At 42.8% G+C, this 17186-nt stretch overlaps 1 protein-coding gene across 1 annotated transcript in view; it reads right to left on the reverse strand.

Moving 5' to 3' along the window:
* Positions 1-11258: 11258 nt before the first annotated feature.
* The window catches only part of LOC309861951 (endogenous retrovirus group K member 25 Env polyprotein-like), a gene marked incomplete at its 3' end in the record, with an annotated part of 106892 nt that continues 100964 nt past the window's right edge, over positions 11259-17186 (reverse strand). The window contains exon 2 of the mRNA XM_082725221.1: positions 11259-13123. Within this exon, the coding sequence (XP_082581347.1) occupies positions 11259-13088 (1830 nt within the window). The 5' untranslated portion in view covers positions 13089-13123. The remainder of the gene's footprint in view (positions 13124-17186) is intronic.

Genomic DNA, 17186 nt, shown 5'->3' on the forward strand with positions numbered 1-17186 from the left:
CGTTCCCACTATTCCAGTACTTGTTTTTTTTTTTTTTGACACACAGGTAATATTTTTAACCTATTTACCATCACACCGAGTTGTACAGTACATCAAATTCCATAATACCTTTCTAACCTGAACTATTTGATACATACACCTATGTTTTTCTTTTGTATTTTTATTTTTTGAATTCCTTTTTTTAAAATTTTAGTTTAGTTTAGTTGATTCCTTTTATTTTTATCCTCTAATATTCATATAGAGTTAAACTTCAAAGTAATCCCCTTTCCCCAATCAATACTACCCCTATAGGTAAACCAATTTTTTTTTAATTTTTTATTTTTTATAAACATATATTTTTATCCCCAGGGGTACAGGTCTGTGTATCACCAGGTTTACACACTTCACAGCACTCACCAAAGCACATACTCTCCCCAGTGTCCATAATCCCACCCCCTTCTATCAAACCCCCTCCACCCAGCAACCCTCAGTTTGTTTTCTGAGATTAAGAGTCACTTATGGTTTGTCTCCCTCCCAATCCCATCTTGTTTCATTTATTCTTCTCCTACCCACTTAAGCCCCCATGTTGCATCACCACTTCCTCATATCAGGAAGATCATATGATAGTTGTCTTTCTCTGCTTGACTTATTTCGCTAAGCACGATACGCTTTAGTTCCATCCATGTTGTCGCAAATGGCAAGATTTCATTTCTTTTGGTGGCTGCATAGTATTCCATAGTTTATATATAACACATCTTCTTGATCCATTCATCTGTTGATGGACATCTAGGTTCTTTCCACAGTTTGGCTATTGTGGACATTGCTGCTATAAACATTTGGGTGCACGTGCCCCTTTGGATCACTATGTTTGTATCTTTAGGGTAAATACCCAGTAGTGCAATTGCTGGGTCATAGGGCAGTTCTATTTTCAACATTTTGAGGAACCTCCATGCTGTTTTCCAGAGTGGCTGCACCAGCTTGCATTCCCACCAACAGTGTAGGAGGGTTCCCCTTTCTCCGCATCCTCGCCAGCATCTGTCATTTCCTGACTTGTTGATTTTAGCCATTCTGACTGGTGTGAGGTGATATCTCATTGTGGTTTTGATTTGTATTTCCCTGATGCCGAGTGATATGGAGCACTTTTTCATGTGTCTGTAGGCCATCTGGATGTCTTCTTTGCAGAAATGTCTGTTCATGTCCTCTGCCCATTTCTTGATTGGATTATTTGTTCTTTGGGTGTTGAGTTTGCTAAGTTCTTTATAGATTCTGGACACTAGTCCTTTATCTGATATGTCGTTTGCAAATATCTTCTCCCATTCTGTCAGTTGTCTTTTGATTTTGTTAACTGTTTCCATTGCTGTGCAAAAGCTTTTGATCTTGATGAAATCCCAATAGTTAATTTTTGCCCTTGCTTCCCTTGCCTTTTGCGTTGTTCCTAGGAAGATGTGGCTGCAGCAGAGGTCGAAGAGGTTGTTGCCTGTGTTCTCCTCAAGGATTTCGATGGATTCCTTTCGCACATTGAGGTCCTTCATCCATTTTGAGTCTATTTTTGTGTGTGGTGTAAGGAAATGGTCCGATTTCATTTTTCTGCATTTGGCTGTCCAATTTTCCCAGCACAATTTATTGAAGAGGCTGTCTTTTTTCCATTGGACATTCTTTCCTGCTTTGTCGAAGATTAGTTGACCATAGATTTGAGGGTCTATTTCTGGGCTCTCTATTCTGTTCCATTGATTTATGTGTCTCTTTTTGTGCCAGTACCATGCTGTCCTGATGATGACAGCTTTGTAATAGAGCTTGAAGTCCGGAATTGTGATGCCACCAATGTTGGCTTTCTTTTTCAATATCCCTTTGGCTATTCAAGGTCTTTTCTGGTTCCATATAAATTTCACAATTATTTGTTCCATTTCTTTGAAAAAGATGGATTGTACTTTGATAGGTATTGCATTAAATGTGTAGATTGCTTTAGGTAGCATAGACATTTTTACAATATTTATTCTTCCAATCCAGGAGCATGGAACATTTTTCCATTTGTTTGTGTCTTCCTCAATTTCTTTCATGAGTACTTTATAGTTTTCTGAGTATAGATTCTGTGTCTCTTTGGTTAGGTTTATTCCTAGGTATCTTATGGTTTTGGATGCAATTTTAAATGGGATTGACTCCTTAATTTCTCTTTCTTCTGTCTTGCTGTTGGTGTAGAGAAATGCAACTGATTTCTGTGCATTGATTTTATATCCTGACACTTTACTGAATTCCTGTATAAGATCTAGCAGTTTTGGAGTGGAGTCTTTTGGGTTTTCCACATATAGTATCATATCATCTGTGAAGAGTGATAATTTGACTTATTCTCTGCCGATTTGGATGCCTTTAATTTCCTTTTGTTGCCTGATTGCTGAGGCTAGGACCTCTACTACTATGTTGAATAGCAGTGGTGATAATGGACATCCCTGCTGTGTTCCTGACCTTAGCGGAAAAGCTTTCAGTTTTTCTCCATTGAGAATGATATTTGCGGTGGGTTTTTCATAGATGGCTTTGATGATATTGAGGTATGTGCCCTCTATCCCTACACTTTTAAGAGTTTTGATCAGGAAGGGATCCTGTACTTTGTCAAATGCTTTTTCAGCATCTATTGAGAGTATCATATGGTTCTTGTGCTTTCTTTTATTGATGTGTTGTATCACATTGACTGATTTGCGGATGCTGAACCAACCTTGCAGCCCTGGAATAAATCCCACTTGGTAGTGGTGAATAATCTTTTTAATATACTGTTGAATCCTATTGGCTAGTATTTTGTTGAGTATTTTCACATCTCTGTTCATCATGGATATTGGTCTATAGCTCTCTTTTTTGGTGGGATCCTTGTCTGGTTTTGGGATCAAGGTGATGCTGGCCTCATAAAATGAGTTTGGAAGTTTTCCATCCATTTCTATTTTTTGGAACAGTTTCAGGACAATAGGAATTAGTTCTTCTTTCAATGTTTGGTAGAATTCCCCCGGGAAGCCGTCTGGCCCTGGGCTTTTTGTTTGTTTGGAGATTTTTAATGACTGTTTCAATCTCCTTACTGGTTATGGGTCTGTTCAGGCTTTCTATTTCTTCCTGGTTCAGTTGTGGTAGTTTATATGTTTCTAGGAATGCATCCATTTCTTCCAGATTGTCAAATTTATTGGCGTAGAGTAGCTCATAGTATGTTCTTATAATAGTTTGTATTTCTTTGGTGTTAGTTGTGATCTCTCCTCTTTCATTCATGATTTTATTTATTTGGGTCCTTTCTCTTTTCTTTTTGATAAGTCGGGCCAGGGGTTTATCAATTTTATTAATTTTTTCAAAGTACCATCTCTTAGTTTCGTTGATTTGTTCTGTTTTATTGGTTTCTATTTCATTGATTTCTGCTCTGATCTTTATGATTTCTGTTCTTCTGCTGGGCTTACGGTTTCTTTTTTGTTCTTTCTCCAGCTCTTTAGGTGTAGGGTTAGGTTGTATACCTGAGACCTTTCTTGTTTCTTGAGAAAGGCTTGTAAGACTATATATTTTCCTTTCAGGACTGCCTTTGTTGTGTCTCACAGATTTTGAACTGTTGTATTTTCATTATCATTTGTTTCCATGATTTTTTTCAATTCTTCTTTAATTTCCCGGTTGACCCATTCATTCTTTAGAAGGATGCTGTTTAGTCTCTATCTGTTTGGGTTCTTTTCAAAATTCCTTTTGTGGCTGAGTTCTGGCTTTAGAGCATTGTGGTCTGAAAATATGCAGGGAATTATCCCAATCTTTTGATACCTGTTGAGTCCTGATTTAGGACCGAGGATGTGATCTATTCTGGAGAATGTTCCATGTGCACTAGAGAAGAATGTGTATTCTGTTGCTTTGGGATGAAATGTTCTGAATATATCTGTGATGTCCATCTGGTCCAGTGTGTCGTTTAAGGCCTTTATTTCCTTGCTGATCTTTTGCTTGGATGATCTGTCCATTTCAGTGAGGGGAGTGTTAAAGTCCCCTACTATTATTGTATTATTGTTGATGTGTTTCTTTGATTTTGTTATTAATTGGTTTATATAGTTGGCTGCTCCCACGTTGGGGGCATAGATATTTAAAATTGTTAAATCTTCTTGTTGGACAAATACTTTGAGTGTGATATAGTGTCCTTCCTCATCTCTTATTATAGTCTTTGGCTTAAAATCTAATTGATCTGATATAAGGATTGCCACTCCTGCTTTCTTCTGATGTCCATTAGCATGGTAAATTCTTTTCCACCCCCTCACTTTAAATCTGGAGATGTCTTCGGGCTTAAAATGAGTTTCTTGGAGGCAACATATAATTGGGTTTTTGTTTTTTTATCCATTCTGATACTCTGTGTCTTTTGACAGGGGCATTTAGCCCATTCACATTCAGGGTAACTGTTGAGACATATGAGTTTAGTGCCATTGTATTGCCTGTAAGGTGACTGTTACTGTATATGGTCTCTGTTCCTTTCTGATCTACCACTTGTAGGCTCTCTCTTTGCTTAGAGGACCCTGTCAATATTTCCTGTAAAGCTGGTTCAGTATTTGCAAATTCTTTCAGTTTTTGTTTGTCCTGGAAGCTTTTAATCTCTCCTTCTATTTTCAATGATAGCCTAGCTGGATATAGTATTATTGGCTGCATGTTTTTCTTTTTTAGTGCTCTGAAAATATCATGCCAGCTCTTTCTGGCCTGCCAGGTCTCTGTGGATAAGTCAGCTGCCAATCTAATATTTTTACCATTGTATGTCACAGACTTCTTTTCCCGGGCTGCTTTCAGGATTTTCTCTTTGTCACTGAGACTGCTAAATTTCACTATTAGGTGATGGGGTGTGGGCCTATTCTTATTGATTTTGATGGGCATTCTCTGAACCTCCTGAATTTTGATGCTCATTCCCTTTGCCATATTGGGGAAATTGTCCCTAATACTTCTCTCCAGTATACCTTCTGCTCCTCTTTCTCTTTCTTCTTCTTCTGGAATTCCAATTATTCTAATGTTGTTTCATCTTATGGTGTCACTTATCTCTCGAATTCTCCCCTCGTTGTCCAGTAGCTGTTTGTACCTCTTTTGCTCAGCTTCTTTATTCTCTGTCATTTGGTCTTCTATATCACTAATTCTTTCTTCTGCCTCATTTATCCTAGCAGTTAGAGCCTCCATTTTAATTGCACCTCATTAATAGCTTTTTTGATTGCAACTTGGTTAGATTTTAGTTCTTTCATTTCTCCAGAAGGGGCTTTTATATCTCTCGAGAGGGTTTCTCTAATATCTTCCATGCCTTTTTCAAGCACGGCTAGAACCTTGAGAATTGTCATTCTGAACTCTAGATCTGACATATTACCAATGTCTGTATTGATTAGGTCCCTAGCCTTCGGTACTGCCTCTTGTTCTTTTTTTTGTGTTGAATTTTTCCGTCTTGTCATTTTGTCCAGATAAGAGTATATGAACGGGCAAGTAAAATACTAAAAGGGTGGCAACAACCCCAGGAAAATATGCTTTAACCAAATTAGGAGAGATCCAAAATCCTGAGGGGAGAGAAAGGGGATAAAAAGAGGTTCAATAAGGAAGAAAGAAAAAAAAATAAGATAAAAGAAAAAAAAGAGAAAAAAAAGAATTTAAAAAAAAGAAAACACCTAAGAAAAATGTAAAAAAGAAAATATATATATATTAGATAAACTAGTAAAAAATCGTTAAAAAAGGAAAAGGTAACAGTTAAAAAAAAAATTTTACCCGAAGGCGAGAAAAAAAAAAAAAATGAAAAAGAAAAAAATTAAATTAACTGCAAGACTAAAAAAAAATCACAGGGAAAAAGCCAGGAATTCTGTGCTTGGCTTTCTCCTCCTATGGAATTCTGCTGCTCTCCTTGGTATTGAAACCGCACTCCTTGGTAGGTGAACTTGGTCTCCGCTGGATTTCTTGTTGATCTTCTGGAGGAGGGGCCTGTTGTAGTGATTCTCAAGTGTCTTTGCCCCAGGCGGAATTACACCACCCTTACCCGGGGCCAGGGTGAGTAATCCGCTCGTGTTTGCTTTCAGGAGCTTTTGTTCCCTGAGCGCTTTCCATAGAGTTCCGGAGGTCGCGAATACAAATGGAGGCCTCCTGGTCTCTGGCCCGGAGGAGTCGAGAGCCCAGGGCTGCACTCCTCAGTGCGCCCTCAGAGAACAGCGCCCAGTTATTCCTGTCTGCCTGACCTCCGGTCGCACTCTGAGCTCACCGAGTCTGCGACCAGTTCAAGGTCACCCCGAGCTGCGAGCTTACTGTCAGTTCTGTCTCTGTAGATGGCTATCCCGTTCCAATACCCGCAAGCTCTGTGAAACTCAGACACCCCCGATCCTTCTTTGACCCTGCGGGACCTGAGGCCACGCTGACCCCGTGTAGGCTTTGCCCCGGGTAGCCTCTACAGCAATGTACCTCAGCGTAACAGACTTCTAAAAGTCCTGATTTTGTGTGCCATTGCTCCGCGGCTTGCCGGGAGCCGGCCCCTCCCCCCGGGGTCTATCTTCCCGTCGCTTTGGATTCACTTCTCCGCCGGTCCTACCTTTCAGAAAGTGGTTGTTTTTCTGTTTCCAGAATTGCTGTTCTTCTTCTCTTAAATCTGCCAATGGATTTTCAGGTGTTTGCAAACTTTAGATAAGCTATCTAGCTGATCTCCGGCTAGCTGAAGTAGTCTCAGCCTGCTACTTCTCCGCCATCTTGACTCCTCCCCCCGGTAAACCAATTTTTAATCCCCTTTATCTTTGGAAAGTTGAGTCCTTTAACAAAGATATCAAGATACATCCAGGAAGAATCAAAAGAATCTTCCTTGCATAGACTGAGAAATTATAAGAACTCTCCCATCTTCTTCCACCAGTGTATCTGTGTTTGTCCTGATAGCATATAAATTTTACACTTGAGGTTCTTTTGACGAAGTTCTTTCTTTATTTGCATATATATACATTTTTTTCATCTTTTCATACACTTGTCTCAGTCTTTTTATCTCTTTTTGTTTGTCTACTTCATAAATCTTACCTTGGGGCCCATCTGAGCTGAACCTTCTTTTTAACTTCCCTTTCTTTCCTGTCTCTCTCTTTCTTTCTTCTTTCATTTTTCTTTCTTTTTCTTTTTTTTTTCCTTTCTCTCTCGTTTGGGTGGAGAATCTTGATTGCTCAGAAGTGTTCCAGGATGCACCTTGACTGCACCACAGTTGATACATCCAGCTACATCTGTTCAATCATCTCCCACCAAAATTACTAAGAGGAGGAATGCCCAACAGAAGAAAAATACAGAGGATGGACCTTCTGCAACAGAGCTAATGGCTATCAACATAGACAATATGTCAGACAGAGAATTCAGGCTAACAATTATCCAGGCAATAGCTAGGTTAGAGAAATTCATGGATGACCAATGGAATTGATTAGAGCCGAACTGAAAGAGACCAGACAGGATGTTCACAATATTAGGGCGGAGCTTAAAGCTACCAGGGAGGAGGTTAACAATGCTCTCAATGAGTTCCAATCTAATCTAAACTATCTCAAAGCTAGGGAAACTGAGAGAGAAGATAGAATTAGTGATCTGGAAGACAAACAGATACGGAGAAAGGATCAGGAGGAAGCCTGGAACAAACTGCTTAGAAACCATGAAAACAGAATCAGCGAAATAAATGATGCCATGAAGCATTCCAACATCAGAATTATTGGAATCCCTGAAGGGGAGGAGAAAGAAAGAAGTCTAGAAGGTATAGTGGAACAAGTCCTTCATGAAAATTTTCCCAATCTTGCAAATGGAACCAGCGTTCATGTACTAGAGGCTGAACGGTCTCCACCCAAGATTATACATTACAAAAAACATCACGAAACCTGATAGACAAATTGAGGAATTATAATTGTAGGTACAATCTTTTGAAAGGCGCCAGGGCAAAGAGGCTCCTTACTTACAGAGGGAAGCCCATCAGAATAACGTCAGACCTTTCCACAGAGACCTGGCAAGCCAGAAGAGGCTGGCAAGATATATTCAGGGCACTAAATGAGAATAATATGCAACCAAGAATACTTTATCCAGCAAGACTGACATTCAAAACGCATGGAGAGATAAAGAGTTTTCAAGACAAGCAAGGCTTACAAGACTAGGCAACCACCAAACCGACACTGCAGGAAATATTAAGGGGGGTTCTATAAAAGAAGAAAAACCCCAAGAATAGCATTGAACAGAAATATAGAGACAGTGTACAGAAAGAATGACTTCAAAGGTAACTCGATGTCAATAAAAAGGTATCTATCAATAATCACTCTCAATGTGAATGGTCTAAATGCACCCATAAAACGGCACAGGGTTGCAGATTGGAGAAGATGACAGGACCCATTCATATGTTGTCTACAAGAGACCCATTTTGAACCTAAAGGTACACGCAGACTGAAAGTGAAGGGATGGAGAAGCATCTATCATGCCAATGGGCCTCAAAAGTAGGCTGAGGTAGTGATTCTCCTATCAGATAAATAAGACTTCAAACTAAAGACTGTAGTCAGAGATACAGAAGGACACTACATAATCCTTAAAGGGACTATCCACCAAGGGACTATCTATGCTCCCAATATGGGAGCAGCCAATTACTTAAGAAAACTGTTAATCAAGATAAAGAGTCATATTGATATGAATACACTAATCATAGGAGATCTTAACATGCTTCTCTCAGAATAGGACAGATCATCGAAGCAGAAAATCAATAAAGAAACAAGAGCATTTGGACTAGATGGACCTCATAGAGATATACAGAACATTCCACCCTAAAAGAACAGAATATTCATTCTTCTCAAGTGCACACGGAACCTTCTCCAGAATAGACCACACTGGGACACAAATGAGGAAGCAACCGATACCAAAAGACTGAGATTATTCCCTGCATATTCTCAGATCACAATGCTTTGAAATTCGAGCTCAATCACAAGGAAATGTTCCAAAGGAACTCAAACACCTGGAAGCTAAAGTCCATCTTGCTTAAGAATGCTTGGATCAACCAGGAGATCAAAGAAGAACTGAAACAATTCATGGAAGCCAATGATAATGAAGACATTTCAGTCCAACTCCTATGGGATACAGCAAAGGTGGTCCTAAAAGAAAAATACATAGCCATCCAAGCCTCCCTCAAAAAAATTGAAAAATCCAGTACACACCAGCTGTGTCTACACCTTAAAGAACTGGAGAATCAACAACTAATCAAACCAACTCCATACATAAGAAGGGAAAACATCAATATTAGAGCTGATATCAATTAGGTAGAAAGCAGAGATACAGTAGAACATATCAATGAAACTAGAGGCTGGTTTTTTGAAAGAATCAATAAGATTGGTAAACCACTGGCCACGCTAATCCAAAAGAAAAGAGAGAAAGCTCAAATTCATAAAATTATGAATGAAAAGGGAGAGATCACAACTAACACCAAGGAAGTAGAAACGATCATCAGAAGTTATTAACAACAGTTATATGTCAATAAGCTTAGCAACCTAGATGAAATGGATGCATTCTTGGAAAACTATAAACTACGAAAATTGAAACAGGAAGAAATTGACAACCTGAATAGACCGAAATCTAATAACGAGATTGAAGCAGTGATCTAAAACCTCCAAAAAAACAAGAGCCCAGGACCTGACGGATTCCCTGGGTAATGCTACCAAACCTTCAAAGAAGAAATAACACCTATTCTCCTGAAGATGTCTCAAAAAATTGAAGCAGAAGGAAAACTTCCAGACTCTTTCTATGAAGCCAGAATTACCCTCATCCCCAAACCAGGCAAAGACCGTACCAAATAGGAGAATTTTAGACCAATACCACTGATGAATATGGATGCTAAGATTCTCAACAAGATCCTAGCCAAAAGGATCCAACAACACATTAAAAAGATTGTCCACCGTGAATAGGTGGGATTCATCCCTGGGCTACAAGGATGGTTCAACATTCACAAATCAATAAATGTGATAAAACAAATTAATATGAGAAGAGAGAAGATCCACGTGGTCCTCTCAATGGATGCAGAAAAAGCATTTGACAAAATCTAGCATCCTTTCCTTATTAAAATGCTTCTAAGTATAGGGATAGAGGGAACATTCCTTAACCACATTAAATCTATCTATGAAAAAACCACAGCAAATATCATCCTCAATGGGAAAAAGCTTGCAGCCTTCCCATTGAGGTCAGGCACAAGACAAGGATGCCCACTTTCACCACTCTTGTTCAACATAGTATTAGAAATCCTAGCAACAGCAATCAGAGAACAAAGAGAAATCAAAGGTATCCAAATTGGTAATGAAGAAGTCAAACTCTCTCTCTTGGCAGAAGACATGATTCTTTATATGGAAAACCCAAAAGACTGCTCCCCCAAACTACTAGAACTCATACAGCAATTCAGCAACGTGGCAGGATACAAAGTCAATGTGCAGAAATCAGTGGCTTTCTTATACACTAACAATGAAAATACAGAAAGGGAAATTAGAGAATCGATTCCATTTCCTATAGCACCAAGAACCATAAGATACCTGGGAATAAACCTAACCAAAGAGGTAAAGTGTCGCTCTCGCCAGCAAGAACGACCCGCAAACGTGATGAGTGGCAAACTTCTTTATTAGGGTCCTCCCTTTCAAGCAAGCTCTGGCAATATATACATGTAAGCAGTCCAGCCCGACTATCCAATCACTGCCCCGTGCACGCGGTCTCCTCGTGGACCCTTATGTAACCACGTAGGGCTCTATTGTTTTCAAGCAGTAATCATGCGTTTCTCTCTTGGCTCCTGGTGCTGTTCATGTGTCAGCCACGAGCGCACCCATACCCTACCTAGCCAATCATTCTCACTTCCTCAACCTTCAGGCATTTCCGTCTATGTAACTCCTTGCATTTGCTGGATGGCTCTCCACAGCTCCCCCTTTTTTTATTTGTTTATATGGCAGGGATCGTGCCTGTCTTAGGTTGCCAATCCTCAGCACACATGCTTACCCGTCATCGGGTACTCCCCCTGGTCGAGGAGCCCCTGTCAGGTTGCTATGGTGAGGGATCAGTCTTACCCGTCTTTGGCTACCGACCCAGCATACCAAGCCATAGTTGGGGGGAGGTACCTGCCTCCAGAGCCATCATGGCTTAGGCCAAAGCCCGTTGCTATAGCCGCTGTTGTCACGCAATTCTACAGATGCATTTTAGAAGGAGTACTTGAGCCAGAATCATCAACATAATCAGGGCTCCTATGCCTGCCCAGTTTTTGAGGAATGAGACTGATTGTTATAACATACTAACCCAATCGCTGACGGAGCCAAGAGATACTTGAGTGGCGTTCAAGGTGACACTCTGAGCCCACCGCGGGTGACTAGCTGGTGGTTACGTATGATAGCTTTCACCTTATAAACTTCTGCGAATATAATTTTAAGTGCACAAGGCAAGAGGCACATGAAAAGAACAATTACCACTAGTACTCCTACAATTGTTCCTACAACATACCATGTGTGCGTCAGGGAAGGGAAGTGAGAGAATAAAGAGCTCAAAAAGCTTTCAGCAAGCTGAGCAACAGTTAACTTGGCACGAGGAGCCTCCTCAATGTCTAATATTTCTTGATGTAATTGCAACAGATCAAGGGATAGATTGGAGTTAGACCATACCCCCTCGAGATGGCGTTGTACTCGTTCCCAAGAAGTCTCAGAGGCATTATATTTCTTAGAGGTTACACAAATCCAGTGATAATCGCTATGACACCGGATCCTGGTGCGCAATTTTAAGCTCTGAATTTCCTCCCCTAGAAATCTAACAGTATCATATAGTGCATTTAACCGGGTTTCAATCCTTTTATCTATATCTTCCTGAATTCCTAGCACGACAGAAGTGTTATGTGCGAGCTGGTCCACAGTATCAGCAGCATGCACAGCCTGAGCAAGGGACACAGACGCTGTGGTAGCTGTTGCAATTAGGGTGATTAAGGAGACTATCCCGAGTATCAACAGTCCTAGCTCTCGTCGGGGTCGACTTAGGGCAGCCTGTACGTGCTCCCACAATTCTAAACCGGGGTCAGAATACCATGGTTTGGAAATATTAACTGGGATCATAACAAATGGGGGCTGTTTTACTACTAGTAATCCATCGCCTGGCAACATTCCTCGAATACAATTGGTTAGGGTACAGTTATAACAAGAGAAATGATAAGTGGCGTTATCCTTTTTTACTGTAAGGTTTCCTACAACCAGCATGAATGGATGGGGCACGCAGGCTTGGGGATATCTGAGTATCTGTCCAATATTCTCATATCCAAATATGGTCTTAGCGTTGCTGGTTTGCGGGACAAAGATGGAGGCGTTTCCAAAAGCGGCAATAAGTTTCCATATCTCAGTTTGCACCAGGTAGCCGCACTGAGCAGTGAGAATTGGGGGTATTTTCGGACGGCATTCAGGACATCCGGAAGATATTACAGGCCCCCAGTCCCAGAGCTTAAATCTATCCTCTAGTGAGTACTTAGTAGCATTTTGTCCTTGGCAGAGCCTCCAGGGTACTCCAATCCCCTTAGCGATACTTAAGTTAGTTGCACAAAGTGGAATATCCCGTGGGGCTATACCAGAGGTCACTATGGTGCTATTGGTAGTGTCAAGGCTAGCTATACTCACATCATTGTAACCAGTTCGCGGGGAAACACTCAAACAGCGTGGTATTGTGCGCTTCATCGCAAAGCATATGGGATATACATCAGAATAGCCCCTGTAGGATATGGCAGCCTGCTGTGGCCGGAGATGAACAGAAGAGGGAGGGCCTAGCAAGACAGTATCATTGACATACACAGGAAGAGGGCTCATATCCCATCCCACGGGCTGTAACAGGGGTGGATCGGGGACGTATGCCCAATATAAAGAGCCCTGGATTGCCAACACGTGTTGCATTAAAATAAGCGTCAGTAGCAAACATGAGTTAGGGTGAGAAGATTGCACTCTATGCTGAGCCATTTGAAGAAGGGCTTGAAGCTGGGCAGTCTCTTGTCTCAACCACAGTTGAACTGGCTCCGCCTTCATGGGAACAGGCTGCAGGACAGTCATCGTCGCTATCGTCACCATCACCAGCACCCTCCACAGGTTCCACGGCCACAAGCCTGGTGAGACGTTCCGGCACCCAGAGTGGAGCAGGCGCATCCTGTGGGAAAACACAAAGGGAACCTCGGTGCCACCTAAGCACCGGGTCGGGTCCCTTCCATAAGCCAGTAAAGACATCTTTCCATTTCACCATTGACTGCTGCATTTTCTGTTGGCCCCAATGACGTTCGGCGGACGAAGTGCCGTCCTTGTCAACCGTGAGGAAATTTAAAATAAAGGTGACCAGATTGGTGAGGTCATTGGGTGTACGATATTCCTCTCCAATTCCCCCTTTTTGTATTTTTTGCAAGGTGGTTTTAAAGGTTAGGTGCGCGCATTCTATGATGCCCTGTCCTTGTGGGTTGTATGGTATTCCTGTGGTATGCTGAATATTAAAGCAGGCCATAAAGTTGCGAAAGCCTGCAGAAGTGTAAGCAGGGGCATTGTCTGTTTTCAAGTGTTTAGGTACTCCCCAGCAGGCAAAGCTGCATAGGCAGTGGGTCATCACGTTTTTGACATTTTCCCCGCATAAGGGGGTGGCACTAACAACCCCCGAGCAGGTGTCCACACTCAAGTGGACATACCTTTGCTGCCCGAAGGAGGGAACGTGTGTTACATCCATTTGCCACAGATGGTTAGGCAGTAGCCCTTTAGGATTTACCCCTAAGGAGGGCATGGGCAAGTGCACCACACAATTGCCACAAGACTTTACGATGTCTCGTGCGTCAGCTCTTGAGATGTGAAAGCGTGCCTTTAATGTTAGGGCATTGACATGCCATCTTTCATGAAATCTTTTAGCATCTTCCAGAGCGCTACAAACATAAAAGCGTGCGGCCGCGTCAGCCATTCGGTTTCCCTCAGCCATAGGTCCCGGAAGGTCTGAGTGTGCTCTGAGATGTCCGATATAAAAAGAGGCACCACGGGAGAGTATGAGGTCTTGCAATTCAGTCAGCAGGGAGGAAATTTCTGATTGACTGGCTGAGATAATAGCAGTTTCAATAGATCTGGTAGCTGCAACTGCATATTTACTGTCTGAAATAATGTTGATAGGCTGATTTTGAAACCTTTGTAGAACACACATAATTACCAACAACTCTGTTTTTTGAGCTGAGGTCGATGGCACAACAACCGGAATTACCTTTCCTTCCACCACGTAGGCGCCAGTTCCCGATTTACTACCATCTGTAAACACTGTGAGGGCCCCGACCAATGGCTCCAATCGGCAGGATTTAGGCCAAATGAGGGGTGTATTTTTGTAGAACCCAATTAGGGGGTGTGAGGGATAATGGTTATCAAATGTAACAGGGTAGGCAACCATCAAAATGGCCCAATCATCATTTTCATGCGTCAGAATGTTCATTTGGGTTTTGTCATAAGGGATTATACATACATCGGGCAGTCTTCCGAGGACTTGTATGCTAGCTTTGAGTGTTTTGCTTGCCACCATAGCTACAGCTGTAGCATACGGGGTGATGACGCGGCTAAGATTATGGGGTAGGTAGATCCATAGCAGGGGTCCTCCTTGCCATAAGGCTCCTGTGGGTGATCCAGGGGATGGGATAACTATGGCATTTATAGGCTTTTCCAGGTCACATCTATCTGCTGCTGTTAAGGCTAGTCTGCTTTCAACCAACTGCAATGATCTAATGGCAGCTGGGGTAAGAGTTCTTGGGGAGTCTAATCTAGAATCTCCAGGCAGGATATCAAATAAGGGTTTCAATTCTGCTGTAGTGATTTTTATATATGGTCGGATCCAGTTAATGTCCCCTAGAAGTTTCTGGAAGTCATTCAATGTGTGCAGGTGATCCCTACGGATCTGTACCAATTGAGGTTTTACTGCTGCGTTAGAGAGCTGCATACCAAGGTATCTCTGTAGGTTTCCTGCTTGGATCTTTTCAGGGGATATAGTTAGTCCCCACTCTGCCAACTGCTTCTGTAGAAAAGTTAGAGCCGAGGGAAGAGACCTCTCATTTGGCCCACAGATCAGGATGTCATCCATATAATGATAACAAAGTAGGTTTGGAAATGCTTTTGGAAAAGGTTCCAATGCTCGACTCACATACAACTGACATAAGGTGGGGCTATTAGCCATCCCTTGAGGGAGTACTCTCCATTCATATCTTTGATCTGGCTCAGCATGATTAATTGATGGCAGAGTAAAGGCAAAGCGCTCCATATCCACAGGGTGTAAAGGAATGGAGAAGAAACAGTCTTTGATATCGATTATGATAGAGGGCCAATTTTTGGGTAACGCTGTCACTACTGGGAGCCCCAACTGAATGGGTCCCATGACCTGCATTTGATCATTAATTTGTCTCAGGTCATGTAGCAATCGCCATTTGCCTGATTTCTTTTTTATCACAAATATGGGAGTATTCCACGGGGACGTGGATTCTTGAATATGTCCTGCTTTGAGTTGTTCTTGGACTAATTCTCTTGCCGCTTGTAACTTGTCTTTTGTTAAAGGCCACTGAGGCACCCAGCGCGGCTCCTGTTGTTTCCAAGTTATTCGAATTGCCTCAGTGGCCACTAGGAAAAACCCTGACCTCCCATGGAAGGGGTATCGGGATCTCCCTGGCCCTTGGCTCCAAGGCCTTGGCCAGGCTTATATCCCATGTTCCTCATTATGGTTTGGGAGGCCTCACTATACAGTTTTTCAGTAGTAAGTCTAATATCCATCTGCTCCAGCACATTGCGTCCCCACAGAGAAATGGGGGTGGCACAAACATACGGTTGGAAAATTCCTTTATGTCCCTCCTCATCTTCCCAATCTAAGGATGCGGCACTAATATCTGGGCTGGTAGCTACCCCTAATCCTCGGAGGGTTTGATTAGCCTTAACTAGGGTCCAGGCTTTTGGCCAATCTAGATGATTGATAATACTTTTATCTGCTCCTGTATCTAGGAGCCCCCAAAATGGCCTTCCTCTAATCCTTAATTTAAGCATGGGCCTCTCTTTCATGCCCATGGTAAGGCACGCGAGGGAAGATCCTGTGGATCCTAGGCCACCTTTCCTCGCCTGGCCTGTGGATGGATATTTTTCGTGATCGCTGGGCAATATTAGGAGCTGTGCGACTCTATCCCCTGGATTTATAATGTTAATACCCCTCGGGGATGAAATCAGAATCTTAACCTCCCCTTCAAAATCGGGGTCAATGACTCCCGGGTGGACCTGAAGGCCCCGCATAGTGGAGGAGCTCCGACCAAGGAGGAGCCCCACCGTTCCTTTTGGAGGCCCTCCATGCAGGTCAGATGGCGTGGCCTGCACCCCCATTTCAGGCGTTAGGACCATTCGGGTGGTGGCACAGACGTCAAGTCCGGCGGAACCTGTTGTGGCTCTCCTGGGCCCTGCGTGGATTGGCCCTCCTGATTGGAAGGTGGGAAAACACATCGCGGCTTGGTAGGTAGGGACATTGCCACCCCGAACATTTGATTCGGGCCCCGGGGGGTGGGGCCCTGCCTCCCGTTTTTTGAATTCCCCCAGTTGTTAGGAGGCAACGGGTTCCCTTCAATGTCTGGCACGGAGCGACATCCATGTGCCCAGTGATTTCCTTTCCTACATCGTGGACAAAGCTGAGGGTTTGAGCCCCCTGGCGGTATTTTTGGGTATACCTTCCCAGCCTGGGTTCCACGCTGCGGGCAATCCCTCTTAACCTGTCCTTCCTGGCCACATTGAAAGCATCCTTTAGAGCAGGCTCCTCCCTGACCCTGCATGGCTTGTGCGAAAGCCGCTGCCATGACCTGTCCCTGAATTATGGGTCCCGTTATATCCCTGCAAACTTTGATATAAGCTGATAGGTCCTTTGCTTTCCAGGGTCTGATAGCCTCCCTACACCATTTATTGGCATTCTCGTAGGCTAATTGTTTGATAAGTGGCATTGCTGTATCAACATCCCCGAACATTCTGCCTGCGGTCTGCATTAATCTATCCACAAAATCAGCATAGGGCTCATTGGGTCCTTGCAATACTTTGGATAATTGGCCTTGCAAGTCTCCTGCCCCTCTCAGAGTCTTCCAAGCCCTGAGGGCCGCCGTGGCTATCTGTTGATACACCGCAGGAGGGTATGTACTCTGCATTTGGGCCCCGAGGTATGGCCCCGTGCCCGTCAGCATTTCTAAATTCCATTGCGGGTTACCTGCGGCTGCATTTCTCCGTGCT

The sequence above is a fragment of the Mustela nivalis genome (assembly GCF_964662115.1).
Source record: "Mustela nivalis genome assembly, chromosome: 3".
Classification (NCBI taxonomy): Eukaryota; Metazoa; Chordata; class Mammalia; order Carnivora; family Mustelidae; genus Mustela; species Mustela nivalis.